Raw genomic sequence first — 15,123 nt, forward strand, 5'->3', positions numbered from 1 at the left:
GACGTTGAAATTGTTAGGCTTCCCGAAACGTTGGCTATAGAAACGACCCCAAATTTCTACGTTTGAGAACACTGACTTCCATTCTTTGTAATGTTTCCTGGGCGGCACATCAAGCTGCGCATTTGACTAAACTCTAGATTCTGACACTTTTGATGATTTTTGGTGGACAATTTTTGTCATTTTATTCGTACATGTTACCTCAAACCCAGTTTATGGCTGGGCATGATGGCTCACGCCTGTAATCTCAACACTTTGGGAGTTTGAGATCAGCCTGGGAAACATAGTGAGACCCCGACAAAAGAAAAGAAAAAGCTGGGCGTGGTGGCTGGCTGCCCCCGTGGTCCCAGTTACCGGGGGGCGGGGGGAAGGGGGAGGATCGCTTGAGCCTGGAAGGTCGAGGCTGCAGTGAGCCGTGATCCCGCCATTGCACTCCAGCCTGAGCAACTGAGCGAGACCCTGCTCCAAAGAAAAAGAAAAAGAAACACCCGCCCCTGCCATTTACGTGCACAAGAAGTCCATGTGCAGTTAAGTGTAAGGTTTATTTTGTGGTATTCCGAAAGCTGCCCCGCCGCCTGCCCGTGCAGACACGGCCGGGGGCCAGGTCCCCACAAAAACCTGTGCGGAGTGAGGGAGACAGGAAGAGCCCAGCGGTAGGCGGAAGGCACGCGCCGGGGACACTCAGCGGCGAGGGCCTGCGGGAGCCTCCAGCGCGATAAGGGGCCCGATCGCAAGGCAGCGACCGCGCCGCGGGACGCCCGAGCTGCCGGGAGAGCGAGGGCCGCGAGACCGGCGTCTCCAGTCCGGGAGCATCCAGGCTCCCTCACCGTGCGCGAGGCCCGCCTGCCGAGTCCTGGGCGCAGCTCTGGCGCAGGGCCCCGCGGGGCGCCCACTGCCGAGGGAGGAGGAAGGACGCGTCCCGGGAGCCCCGCCCCGCCTCGCCTCCCACTTCCCGCCTCCCGGTCCCCGCACGGCCTGCCCGGGCGCCCTTCCGTCGGAGGCCAGGCGCCGCGAAGGCCCGCCCCGTGAGGCCTCGCGCGCCCCGGAAGTGGTCATGCCGCGGCGCCGAGGCCGGAAGTGGCTGCGGCCGGCGGCAGCGGGCGGCAGAGGAGGTGCGACCGGCTCTGGAGCTGCCTAGCGCGGCCGGGCGGGCGGCGCCGCTCAGGCTCGGGCTCGGGCTGGGCCCGGCGCGGCCTCGGGGCTGCCCATGGGGCGCGGGGGGCCGGGCCGGTGACGCCGGACGCCCATGGACGCCTCTGAGGAGCCGCTGCCGCCGGTGATCTACACCATGGAGAACAAGCCCATCGTCACCTGTGAGTGCCCGGAGGCGGGGAGGGCGCGGCGGTCGTTGGGCTGGCACGGGCCCCGGCCGTCATGCACCCGGCGCCCCCAGACCTTCAGTTCCCGGCGCGCTTCGGGCTGGGCCGCTTCCTGGAGGTGTGACCGGGGCTGCGGCTGAGGCGGGGCCCTCCGACTTTTCGGTGACGCCCTCTGACCTTCCCGCCGGGCGACCTCTGACCCCTGGGGGCGCCCTGCGAGCCGGCTGCAGTTGGAGCCGGTGGAACCCGGCGGACTCTGCCCGGGACTGGGCGCGCTTCGGCGTCGAGGGTGAGGAGAGGGGGCTGCCGCCGCCCCGTCCCGCCCCCGTTGAGCCGCGCACCCGGGACCTGGGGGCCCCGGGCTTTTCCGCCGGGCGGTTTCCTTGCGGGCCCCCTTTCCCTGACTCCGGGGAAGTCCTTCGGGGCTCGCAGAGTTGCAAGCGTTGGTGAAGTAGGAACAGTTTGTTGCGGGGTGAAGCGTCAGGCAGAGCCGCCGGGACTGCTTTGCCTCCTTGACGCTTCCCTACCGCGCACTCAAACCATTTTACGGATGAGAAAGCCGAGGCTCGGGCGCTTATGCAAGCTGCTCCCCATGAACGGCGTCCCGCTCGAGTCTACACTAGGGACACCCGGTGCCTCTTGGGTGTCGTGTCCTCCCCCCACCCCTCTTTTAATGCATACACAAAGGAACTATTTTTCTGTTAGGGGAAAAATATTCCCTAAATTTTACAAGTGTGACTCTCCGGAGTTAAATACGGTTAGGAACAGTGAGCTTATGAAATGTTGGTTGGCTTTTTGATGACTTTCAGAGAGGTGTTTCAAACTATTACGATTTTTGACCTTTGACAGTATTCTGTATTTTCATGCATGTATGCAGTTAGTTTTTTCTAATTGCCTTTCATGCTTTGAAAGGAAGCACTCCCTATTGCAAAATCTGGGTGCCAAGGCCACAGTAGAGTATGTCTTGAGAACTCCTGTTTCCTTCTCGCTCTGTCAGTGGGGATGCACCTGCTCTGTTCCTTCCTGTTAGATCCCTGAGAAACTGTATATTTAAGGTTGAATTTTGTTGCTTCAGCTTTAGATGATAGACTTCTTTCTTTCCTTCCTTTTGCTTTATTTTTTTCTCTTCCTCTCTCCCTCTTTTTTTTCTACAGAGACCTGGACGAGATAATAGACTTTTCTTAGGGAAGTGGACTGTGTCTCCTTTAAAATTGGAGACTTGCATAGTTCAGCAGTAGCCGTCTTTTTTCCTTCCCAGAGTGTTTGTGAACTGGAGGTCTTTCCCTACCCTGCACCTGCAGCCCCAGAGGGCAGATGTGGATAGAGCTGGTCTGGAAGCCCTGCAATTTCCCGAGTGCTTTCCCAGTGCTGGGGAAAGATGAAGCCATGTGCAGTTCATACTAAGTTTCACTGTCTTCCAAATGTTGAACGTTTTTCTCCTGAAGTGCTGTGCACATTGTGAGTGCTGGATACATATTAATTGCCTGTGTGGACATCCACGCATCTAATTATATCTTCTACCTCCTAGCTTGCTTACATTTCAATAGCAATATGTATTTATAGGCATTATGTAAATACATTTCTGAGGAGAAAGTTCCTAAGTTCTGTTGGATTCAACTGTAACTAAAGGGGTAGAATTTATTATCTCGATAGTCAGTGTTGGAGATATTTAATGTTTAGTTTTGTACATGCGTGCATCACGGACAGCTGAAGGATGCAGTTTTCTTTCTTACAGATTTATTGGATTGTCATCTTGGTGGAGGTTTTTTTCCTGTGTTTTGAGCAGCAGAGTGAATGGTTTTTTGTTTTTTTTCTTCTTCTTCTTCTTCTTTGAGTTGGAGTCTTGCTCTGTCACCCAGGCTGGAGTGCAGTGGCATGATCTTGGCTCACTGCAACCTCTGCCTCCCGCGTTCAAGTGATTCTCCTGCCTCGGGTTCCCGAGTAGCTGGGATTACAGGCGCACGTGGCCACGCCCGACTGATTTTTTTTTTCCCCAGTAGAGACAGGGTTTCACCATGTTGGTCAGGCTGGTCTCGAACTCCTGGCCTTGGGTTATCCACCTGCTCAGCCTCCCAAAGTGCTGGGATTACAGGTGTGAGCCACCACCCTGGGCCTCCAGCAGCATAGTGAGTGTTAATCTCTGCACTGATACTACACTGTCTTAGAAGGTGCAAACTGTCATTCATTGGAGTCTCAGAAGAGAAAGGGGCTTGGGTAGACTTTCAAAGTTAACTAGTTAACTTGAAAAATGATCAGTTTACAAGTGAAGGTTTTTTTAAAAAAGCTGACTTCATATTTCACACTTGAAATTATGTTGTGGTATATCTGGGACTGAAGCTTTAGGAAGCACTTGGCCTGGTTTCACTTCATACCTTCATCTTGCTCCCCTCTTTCAGCTATACATGTTTTGAAAGAAGGTAGTATGAACAGTTGCTTTCAAAAAATCCACCCAGAGGCTAATTAACTCTTAACTTTTTACTATTATATACATAGTTCTCTTAGTCAGCAACATTTTTGTTTTCAAAAACCTTTTTAATTTTTTTTTTTTTTTTTGAGACGAAGTCTTGTTGCCGAGGCTGGAGTGCAGTGGCGTGATCTCAGTTCCTGCAAGCTCCGCCTCGGGGGTTCACGCCATTCTCCTGCCTCAGCCACCCAAGTAGCCGGAACTACGATCGCCCGCCACCACGCCCGGCTAATTTTTTGTATTTTTAGTAGAGACGGGGTTTCACCGTGTTAGCCAGGATGGTCTTGATCTCCTGAACTCGTGATCCTCCCGCCTCGGCCTCCCAAAGTGCTGGGATTACAGGTGTGAGCCACTGTGCCCAGCCAAAAATCTTTTTAATTCTCACTTGAAATGTTATTACCTCAGATCTGTTCATTTTAAAATGAAAGTAGAGTTTATGCATGTTGTTGAATTTTTTTTTTTAATAGAATGTCTAATATTTTACTTCAGTGAAAATGCATTCTGCTTAGACCTTTCTGGGAAGAATATAGAATGTAACTGGTTCAGGTGAATTTAAAAACTGTTTATAGGTAGGGATAGAAGAATGAAAAGTTCCCAAAGATTAAGGGTGACTAGATTATTACTTTAAAACCTAGCTGATTATTTTGCTTCATTTTATTATTATTGTTTTTAGAGATGAGGTCTCGCTCTTTCACCTATAGGCTGGAATGGAGTGGCATGGTCATAGCCAACTGCAGCCTTGCTGGGGTCAAGTGGTACCGTCCCTTAGCCTGCCAGTAGGCAGCACTACAGGTAGGACCCACCTCACCGGCCTGAATTATTTTAATAATATTTTGAAGCTCTCCAAATGGCTTTTTTTTTTGTTCCTGGGACAGAGTCTTGTTCTGTTGCCCAGACTGGAGAGCAGTGTTGCGATCTTGGCTCACTGCAGCCTCTTCCTCCCGGGTTCAGTCAGTTCTCCTGCCTTGGCCTCCTGATTAGCTGGGACTACAGGGGCACACCACCAAGCCCAGCTAATTTTTGTATTTTAATAGAGATGCGGTTTCACCAGGCAGGTCTCGAACTCCTGACCTCAGGTGATCTGCCCGCCTTGTCCTCCCAAAGTGCTGGGATTACAGGCATGCGCCACTGCACCTGGCCTTAAATATTTTAGTAGACTTTAGCCCTGATTAAACCTCCTGCCTAATGGGCTCCTGTGAAGAGGGACTACCTCAGCAGAGGCCTTCTTAAACTCAGAACTAGGTAAAGCTTGTAAATATGGAAGTGTGTATGTGAAATGTGCAGGGATGGGAGCTGAACAGTTAGTGGAATTAATGCTTTGACTGAATCATAGCAATGGGAAAACCTGTAGTATAATTTATTAATCATGAAAAATGCCTGGCGAAACTGAAACAAATCCAGCAGATCCATTTGGTCTAAATTTAAATTTTAGCGTAGATTTTTTTTCAGCCACAGGGTCAGTTTTCTGTTTTGAAATAAGAACTTGGGTTTCTGGCCCAAGGGTGTATTAGGAAAGACATGTTCCTTTTCCAGCTATCTCATTCAGTTAGTGACAAAGTTAATGTAATTCCAGTGATTTGTGGCTTTTCTTTGTTGACTGTCATCATAGCTACAATAGCACATACCTGTTATTACCTTGGAATTGAATAGTATCTGAACAATAATAGTGCCCTCCCTCTAGATTATCTGTTTTCACTAGTCACATCTATTGCCTGTTTCATTTTTCTGAGTCTCTGTATTTGGGGTTCCAGGTCCGATATTAGAAACTTTTAAAGGGGAAAACAGGCAACAGAAATGAGCAGATTTGTAGAGCTTCGTATCTGGTTGGGCTTTGGGATTTTCCTCTGCAGGTTAAAGTTTTAAAATTTGCACATTGAAACTTTTTACTAAACCTGAAAGTGTGGTGCTTGTGATTTAACCACCACCAGTTTTACTACCATAAAAGTCACTTGAAATGTCTGTTTAAATGGGTGAACATATAATAAATGCAGATCTTGTTCCATATTGAATTCTCAAGGCGATGTTGAACCAAAGCTTGAAAAGTAGGAGGAACATTCTCCTTAGGAAACCTCAGTTGTCACATAGAGTATATATTTGGAGGCAGGGACTAACGGCACTAACAAATGTGCTTACTGTGTCATTTCTACCCGAGCATGGTTAAAAACCATTCCATCTTGTGCGCATGACCTCGGTTCTTGCATACTTTCACAGACCCTCGGCTGTGAAACGGGTAGAGTACCAACCTCATTGGGTTGAGAAGGGGTGTGTAAAGCACTCAGGAGAATGTCAGGATTATAGTCAGTGTGCAAAAAAAGTTACTAAGGAGAGATTCCTCAGTTTTCTCTGTTCACAATGCTTTTAGTGTCTCAGTAATTTTTTTCATGGCACCTCTAGACTAAAAGGAATACTTAAAAATTCCATTTATTAAGTAGTTAGGTTCCAGTAATTTATTAAATATTATGTACTAACAGGAGCTATTTGAAAAAAACATATACATTAGTTGGAAGAAAAAAATATTTTCATCATTCTTCCTAACCACAGCAGTGTGCTGCGGGAGGTCAGGCCTGGCAGCAGCTCAGTGGCGCCTCTCACCTGGGGGTCTGATTGGATGCTGCTGCTCCCTTAGAATTTTTTTTTTTTTTTTTTTCTTTTTGGTGGTACTTGCTTTTCATCAGAGCAGCCACCCTGTTTTGCAATGATAATGATGTCATTGAAAGAGTGGAGCTCTGATCTGATGTTGACACTGTGAATCCCTTATGTGGGATTCCTACACCACAAACATTGCTGTTTCCTCGTGAATCTAAAACATCTCTTGGTGCCTCTCTGACTGCGTAGTGTGTGGGAAGTCTAGATACACGGTTTGGTAACCCGTGCTGTTAGTGTTATTAGCCCAACTCCAGGGTGGATTTGAACTGATACTTTAGAAGTGAAAAGCTTCCTTTCTTTTCAGCTCACATACCTAGTTTTCTACAAGATGTGTTTCTGAAGAGTTTCTAGTAAGTTCTGGCTTATGCAAATGAAATGGAAAGGTCTGATTTTTCTTTTTTTTTTTTTTTTTTTGAGACAGAGTCTCGCTCTGTCTCCCAGGCTGGAGTGCAGTGGCCGGATCTCAGCTCACTGCAAGCTCCGCCTCCCGGGTCCACGCCATTCTCCTGCCTCAGCCTCCCGAGTAGCTGGGACTACAGGCGCCCGCCACCTCGCCCGGCTAGTTTTTTTTTTTGTATTTTTAGTAGAGACGGGGTTTCACCATGTTAGCCAGGATGGTCTCGATCTCCTGACCTCGTGATCCACCCGCCTCGGCCTCCCAAAGTGCTGGGATTACAGGCTTGAGCCACCGCGCCCGGCCTGATTTTTCTTTTTCTTTTTTTTTTCTTAAGTGCTGATGAATCTCTGAAATAATGAAGTATGATGCAGCTTAGGCAACATAGGGGATTCCTATGTCTACAAAAACAAAAATAAAAAAGTTAACCAGGTGTGGTGGTGTGCGCCTGTACTTCCAACTACTTGGGAGGCTGAGGTGGGAGGATCACTTGGACCTGGGAAGTCGAGGCTGCAGTGATCTGTGATTGTACCTCACACTGCAACCTGGGTGACAGAGCAAGATCTGGTCTCAAAAAAAAAAGGCTGGGCGCAGTGACTCACGCCTGTAATCCCAGCACTTTGGGAGGCCAAGGTGGGCGGATTGCGTTGCGAGGTCAAGAGATTGAGATCATCCTGGCCAACATGGTGAAACCCCGTCTATACTAAAAATACAAAAATTAGCTGGGTGTGGTGGCGGGTGCCTATAGTCCCAGGTCCTTGGGAGGTTGAGGCAGGAGAATCGCTTGAACCTGGGAGGTGGAGGTTGCAGTGAGCCGAGATCATGCCACCGCACTCCAGCCTGGCGACGGAATGAGACTCCATCTCAAAAAAAAAAGAAAGTATGACAGGCATAACATACGAGCCAGTCTTTTTTTTTTTTTTTTTTTTGAGGCGGAGTCTCGCTCTGTCGCCCAGGCTGGAGTGCAGTGGCGCGATCTCGGCTCACTGCAAGCTCTGCCTCCCGGGTTCCCGCCATTCTCCTGCCTCAGCCTCCCGAGTAGCTGGGACTACAGGCGCCGCCACCACGCCCGGCTAATTTTTTTTTTGTATTTTTAGTGGAGACGGGGTTTCATTGTGTTAGCCAGGATGGTCTCGATCTCCTGACCTCGTGATCCGCCCGTCTCGGCCTCCCAAAGTGCTGGGATTACAGGCTTGAGCCACCGCGCCCGGCCACGAGCCAGTCTTTACTTAGAGAGTTTTTACTGTGTGCTTCCGCCAGAGGCCTGCCAGCTGACAGTGTGATTGTGTGGCTCACCCCTGCTGAAAGCTGGTTGTCTTAGTGGAAATACAAGTAACTGACTTGAGGATTTTTTGTCATAGAAAAGTGTGTTGCCAGTTGACAGAGTGTCTTCACTGGAGTCGCATGCTTTAGCGTGTAAGTGTGTGGTTTCAGAAGGTCGCACACTGATCTCCAAGCACTGAACCTCCCACTCCCATGCTCCACCTCTGGATCCAGTGGCTTTAGATCTAGAGTTACAGACCAGCAATGGCAGAAGACTGCAGGGTCTTTTTTTTTTTTTTAAGACACGGTCTCACTCTGTCACCCAGGCTGGAGTGCAGTGGCATGATCTTGGCTCACTACAGCCTTGACTTCCTGGGGTGAGGTGATTCTCCCGCCTCAACCTCCTGAGTAGCTGCTTGTGCACCACCATTCCCAGTTAATTGTTTGTATTTTTAGTAGAGATGGGGTTTCGCCGTGTTGCCCAGGCAGGTCTTGAACTCCTGGACTCAAGTGATCTGCCCTCCTTGGCCTCCCAAAGTGCTGGGATTACAGGCATAAGCCACTGTGCCCGGACTGCTGCAGGGTCTTAAAACAGTCAAAACATTCCCGCCTCAGTGCCTGCCTCTGTGGTTGAGTTTGCCTCAGAGCCCCCTGTGGCGTCCTCTCCTGTGTCTCACCTTCTTTCTTCCTCAAATCTTTCCTCTACCTGCTCTTAACATCAATTTCAAATATAGTCACAGTATTTTGGCCTTAGAGAATATTTGTTTTTAAATTAAAAATCGATAACCTTGGAGTCATTTGTGACTCCTTTTTTCTCTCACAACTGACATTATCTTTGAAATATATCTAGAATCCAGCTATATATAGGGCCTGCCTGGATAATCTGGGATAATCACATCTTGAGCTCCTGAACTTAATTAAGTCTGTAAAGACCCCTTTCCCGAATAAGATGACATTCACAGGTTTTGAGGGTTAGGACGTCGTGGGGCGCCATGCCACCTGCCGCACCAGTCTGTGTTAGCTACCAAGCGCGCAGTGGCCGGCATCCACCAAGCGTCTGTGGTTTTAGATAGCTGCGTCTGTCTGTGGAGGTTTGTCCTTCCTGTACTCCTGACCAAGGGAATGTTATCTTGACATTTGGGCTTTGGAGTTCTAGATGTGGATACAAGGTGGGGTGACCCCTTAGAAAAAGTCCAACCTCTTCTGTACTCTCTCTCTCTCATGTGGCTTTTTGGACGTTTTTACCTGGTGTTTCATTTCTGAATGTTATTTTAGGCCCCTGTTTGCAAATTTTTTTTTTTTTTAAACAGTGACGGGGGACTATTGTATGTTTGGACATTTTTCTTATTTTTAACTGAGATCTGTTAGCAGTTTGAAGCCATTGTATACATTTCAGAGTTAGCTGGGTGTGGCAGTGCATACCTCTAGTCCTAGCTGCTTGGGAGATAGGCCAGAGGATCGCTTGAGCCCAGGAATTTGAGGGTGTGGTGAGCAATGTTTGTGCCACTTCACTCCAGTCTGGGCAACAGAGTGAGACCCTGTCTCAAAAATAAATAAATAAATAAAATAAATAATTTCAGGGTTGAAATTTGTCAGTGGGTTGAAATGACAGTGCCATTTGTCGGCACTGTCAGTTCACCTAGACCAGTCAGCAAGCTCTAAACATCCAGGTTGATGAGAAGGGCCGACAGAAGTCATTTTGAAATTGAGTTGCTGAGGGCTAGTTTTGCTGTGACTGGCCATGATCAGTGTAACTGTTTAGTAGCACAGCTCGGACCAGTATTAGCATGTCTGATGACTCCTGCTTTACCGAGTACTTAGGGAAGGCAGACACCATCTGTTCACATGGAAGCAGGGAGGTTTGTCCCTAAAATTATGCCTCTGAGAAAGCCTTTGCCATATAATTAAATAAAAATGTTACTTTAGCATTCTAAGAATTGAGTAAGTCAACTATACACTAGAAATTTTTAGCATAGTCTTACTCATTCCAAAATTAAATTCCTATTCTGAGAACTTGATACCCAGCACTGTCTCTGCTTCTCCTGTAGTCTGTTCTGTCCTTTGGGGATCCTGGGTTGTCTAGCGTGGAGTATGGAGGAGTTGGGCTGTTTTCATCGGTGAGCAAACATTTACAGAGCACCTATTACATGCCAGTTACTGCTGAAGGGGCTTGGGTTATGTCAGAGAGCAAAGATCCCAACCCTTTGAGAGTTTACGTTCTAGCAAGAAGAGATGGACAATAGACAAATTATGTTAGGTGACAAGTGCTATGGGAAAAAGAAAAAGAGAAGGATAAGGGAAATGGAAGAACTATAACATTTCACATATTTTGTTATAAAAGTTTGCAATATGTATAAAAGTAGACAGAATATTATGAACAGACCCTACAAACCTTTCACCTAACTTGAACAGTTAGGTGAATTGCCCAGTCTTGCTTCTCTATACCCCTCATTCTCCGCAGTCTTATATTATTTTGAAGCACGTCTCAGACATATAATTTATCCACAAATGGATGTTATGGACTGAACATTTGTGTCCCTTCCTACACACCGAAGCCCTGACTCCCAGTGTGCTAAGAATAGGAGTTGGGCCTTTGAGAAGTACCAGGGTTAGATGAGGTTCAGGAGGGTGGGCCCTTTATTATGGGATTAGATGAGGAAGAGTGAGAGGACACCTCCCCCTTGAAACAGGGAAAGACCGTCTGAGGATAACAGTGAGGAAGTGGCTGTCTGCAGTCTGTGACACAGGCCTCACCAGAAACTGAATCTACTGACATCTTGATCTTGGGCTTCTTGGCCTACTGAGCTATGAGAAAATACATTGCAATTTTTTTTTTCTTTCATAGGGTCTTTCAGAGAAAAAAAAATCTGTTTTCTGAGCCACCCAGTCTATGGCATTTTTTTTTGTTTTTAAAAATTTTTTTATTTCTTTTTTTTCTCTTTCATGGTATTTTTTAATTACACCTAAAACGTTTCTTTCTTTTTTTTGTTTTTGTTTTTGAGATGGAGTTTCGCTCTTGTTGCCCAGGCTGGAGTGCAGTGGCACAATCTTGGCTCACTGCAACCTCCGCCTCTTGGGTTCAAGCAACTCTCCTGCCTCAGCTTCCCAAGTAGCTGGGATTACAGGCACACGCCACCACGCCTGGCTAATTTTTTTTTTTTTTTTTTTTTTTAGATGGAGTTTCACTCTTGTTGCCCAGGCTGGAGTGCAGTGGCGCGATCTCGGCTCACCGCAGCATCCGCCTCCCAGGTTCAAGCGATTCTCCTGCCTCAGCCTCCCGAGTAGCTGGGATTACAGGCATGTGCCACCATGCCCAGCTAATTTTTTATTTTTTTACAAAGATGGGGTTTGTTAGTAGAGATGGGGTTTCTCCATGTTGGTCAGGCTCGTCTCGAACCAGGTGATCCACCTTTGCCTCCCGTAGTGCTGGGATTACAGGTGTGAGCCACCATGCCCGGCCCTAAAATGTTTCTTAATACCAAATATTCAGTGTTTAAGTTTCAAATGCGTCTTAAATGTCTGTTTTTAAAACTGTTTGAATTAGTATCCAAATGTAGTTTTTAGATAAATCCTTTACGTCTCCTAAAACCTTCATGTTCGCCCTGTCTCTTGTTTTTTCTTTATGACTTGATGAACCTGGCTCGTTTGTCCTGAAGAGGACCCACTGCCTAGACTTTGGTAGTTGGAGCTGGAGGCTGGGTCGGCTTCAGGCTGGATTTTTTGTTGACAGGTCTGTTTCATGGGTGGTGCTGTTCTTCCAGCAGGTACGTGGTGTCTGATTGCCTCTCCTTTTGGAAGTTGGCAGCCATTTATTTTCACATCACTGATTCCCTAAAGGTTGCAAAATGGTGATATTCTCATTTCCCTATTTCTTTTTCACTTATTTCTGTTTTTTTTTTTTTTTTTTTTTTTTGAGACGGAGTCTCGCTCTGTCGCCCAGGCTGGAGTGCAGTGGCCGGATCTCAGCTCACTGCAAGCTCCGCCTCCCAGGTTTACGCCATTCTCTTGCCTCAGCCTCCCGTGTAGCTGGGACTACAGGCGCCCGCCACCTCGCCCGGCTAGTGTTTTGTATTTTTTAGTAGAAACGGGGTTTCACCATGTTAGCCAGGATGGTCTCGATCTCCTGACCTCGTGATCCGCCCATCTCGGCCTCCCAAAGTGCTGGGATTACAGGCTTGAGCCACCGCGCCCGGCTCTTTTTCACTTATTAGCTGAACTATTTCTGTGAAAAATGCGTGTGTGTACACATATGTGCATGCATGTACATGCATACATTTACAGTCATTGGTTACCCAGTGGTACAGAGAGGCATTATATACTCGATTCTTTCCCTTTATGTAACCATTTTCAAAGTGAGTTGGTTCACTGGCATCCTTCAGAGGTGATCAGTTGGCGTGTTTTTGTTGTTCGTTTATTGTGGCTGTGAACTTAATCATTACGAACATACTTGGTGTGTTTCAGTCCATTGCATTGTTGCCTCGTTGGCCAGCAGGTTGTTCTCCCTTTGGCCAGGGAGAGTCTCATTTCATGTTGGGGTCTAAGATGGAGGCGTCTTTGTCAGATTCTTTCTTATCTAGCATGACAAGATGTTCCGGGCTCATTTTGAACATTTAATGCCCTGATCTGCACTTAGCAATCGTCAGGGAGTCCTGATTCCTTTTAGTGAAAAATAGTATTTCAAGACCATAGTCTGCAAGCTTGGGCTCCTAGTTGCTGTGAGGCCTTTTCAATGGACAGAGCTAGGAATAGCTATAGGAATTTTTGTTTGTTTGTTTTTTGTTTTTGTTTTGAGACAGGCTCTTACTCTGTTGCCCATGCTGTAGTGCAATGGCACGTTCTCGGCTCACTTCAACCTCTGCCTCCCGGGTTCAAGAGATTCTTGTGCCTCAGCCTCCCGAGTAGTGAGTAGCTGGGATTACAGGTACATGCCACCATATCTGGGTAATTTTTGTATTTTTAGTAGAGACAGGATCTCACTGTGTTGGCCAAGCTGGTGTCAAATTCCTGACCTCAGGTGATCCACCCACCTTGGCCTCCCAAAGCATTGGGATTACAGGTGTGAGCCACACTGCACTGGCCTAGGAATTGTTCTTTGTTTTTTGTATTTTTAAGATAAAATACATCGTAAGTTCACCTTTTTGATGAAAACTCAGGGCTGCAGGGTTTTAATTAACAGCTCCGTCCTCTGTGTTTTCTGTTTTCCACACTGAAAATCCTAATTCTCATGGGTACTTGAGGAGGCTAGAGTTAGAGGTTCCCTAGCTCATGCTGTTTCAGTCACCTGGAGAGCTTGTGGACCCACAGATGGCTGGGTCCATTCCCCATTTCTGAATGAACAGGTCTGGGTGGGGCCTGAGAATGAGCATTTCTAACAAGTGCCTGGGTGGGGCCTGAGAATGAGCATTTCTTTTTTTTTTTTTTTTTTTTTTTTTTGAGACGGAGTCTTGCTCTGTCACCCAGGCTGGAGTGCAGTGGCCGGATCTCAGCTCACTGCAAGCTCCGCCTCCCGGGTTTACGCCATTCTCCTGCCTCAGCCTCCCGAGTAGCTGGGACTACAGGCGCCCGCCACCGCGCCCGGCTAGTTTTTTTTTTTGTATTTTTAGTAGAGACGGGGTTTCACCGTGTTAGCCAGGATGGTCTCGATCTCCTGACCTCGTGATCCGCCCATCTCAGCCTCCCAAAGTGCTGGGATTACAGGCTTGAGCCACCGCGCCCGGCCAAGAGAATGAGCATTTCTAACAAATGCGTGGGTGGTGCTGATGCTGCAGGGCCAGGGGCCCCTGAATAGAGCATCACGTGATTGCTCAGTTGCCTTCAGTTGCTTTATCCCTCACTACACAGTCTCTTGAGTAACACTATTAACTCCACCATCAACAACAGGACTAGTGATGGACTAGGGCTAGGAGTGTTTTTGACGGTTCTTATTGGCATCTGGACGTATCCCACAAGGAATGAACTGTCAAATTACTGTAGTTGTAAAGTTACTTGTCATAGCTCCTCTCTGAGATTATACCACTAAATGTATATGTATACATTTAAGTTCACTTGTTTTATTTTTCCTGATTATTTTGAGTGAAAACCTTTAAAAAATCTAATTGCTTTATAATTATATAAAATATTTACTTCCAAAATTAAATCTACAAAATGAGATCTGTTTAAAGAAGTCTTGTGTACATTCTGTCCTCTCCATGCTAACTCCTCCCTTCCTAAGTACTCCATCACAGTTTTCATGGTTTTCCTTCCACATGAAAAACATATTTGTATTTCCCTTTCTTAGCTTAGACATTGACAGCTGCGCACACTGTCCCACGTCACTTTCCCCCGGACTCCACTCACGCTGGGAGTGTGTTGAGATCGTTCTCATTCCTTCTGGCCGTGTAGAGTCCATGGTGTAGATGTTCTGTGGTTTACTCCGCCAGTCGCCTCTTGGTGGAATTTGAGTTGTTTTGTCTTTTGCTGTTTCCAGTCGTTGTGCACAGGTAGCCTGTCTGTGGCCTTTCCGATGGGCCTGCTGGGACGGAGCCCCGCAGGGCGGGTTGCTGGGCTGAGGTCGATGGTTATGTCACTGTGCTGATGCTGCCTCAGTTCCCTCCTGAATGCTTGCACCATTGGGAAGCTTCCTGTAGCATCATGGAGAAGCCAGCCCTTGAACAAAAGCTGTGGGGAAGGGGAGGTCCGGGGGAAGACCAATTTGGGAGCCCTTCTGTCTGAAGCCTTAAGGCATTGGGGTGCCAGGAACAGGAGTGTTTCTTTCTGACTTGTAAGTACAGTTCTGTGGTTCAAACTGCTACAGGAACGCTGTGTTTATTTTAGAAAAGTACACACTGTTAAAGGCTGATTCCTCAGTATTCTTATATTCATGTGCATTTATCCAATCTTTTTGTTTTTAAACTCTTGAACTTTAAGTTTGCTCTCCAAGGGCCAGAGAAAGCAACTTGTTTCCTTGATTAGAAGAGTTCATTCAACTTAACATTCTTGGCCTGTGTGTTCTTGTCTTTTAAGTTAAAAAGACTTTGGGATTTTCTGTCTTTTGACTAGTC

At 47.3% G+C, this 15,123-nt stretch overlaps 1 protein-coding gene across 2 annotated transcripts in view; it reads left to right on the forward strand.

Annotated features, from left to right (window-relative positions):
• The first annotated feature begins 1,057 nt into the window (after positions 1-1,057).
• LOC105472545 (trafficking protein particle complex subunit 10) overlaps positions 1,058-15,123 on the forward strand; it is a 98,888-nt gene continuing 84,822 nt past the window's right edge. Inside the window, exon 1 of one of the 2 annotated variants that reach the window (XM_011725906.3) lies at positions 1,058-1,310. In XM_011725906.3, the coding sequence (XP_011724208.1) occupies positions 1,244-1,310 (67 nt within the window). In that variant the 5' untranslated portion in view covers positions 1,058-1,243. The remainder of the gene's footprint in view (positions 1,311-15,123) is intronic. The other variant, XM_071095789.1, reaches the window with a different exon arrangement.

The sequence above is a fragment of the Macaca nemestrina genome, chromosome 4 (assembly GCF_043159975.1).
Source record: "Macaca nemestrina isolate mMacNem1 chromosome 4, mMacNem.hap1, whole genome shotgun sequence".
In the NCBI taxonomy this organism is placed as follows: domain Eukaryota; kingdom Metazoa; phylum Chordata; class Mammalia; order Primates; family Cercopithecidae; genus Macaca; species Macaca nemestrina.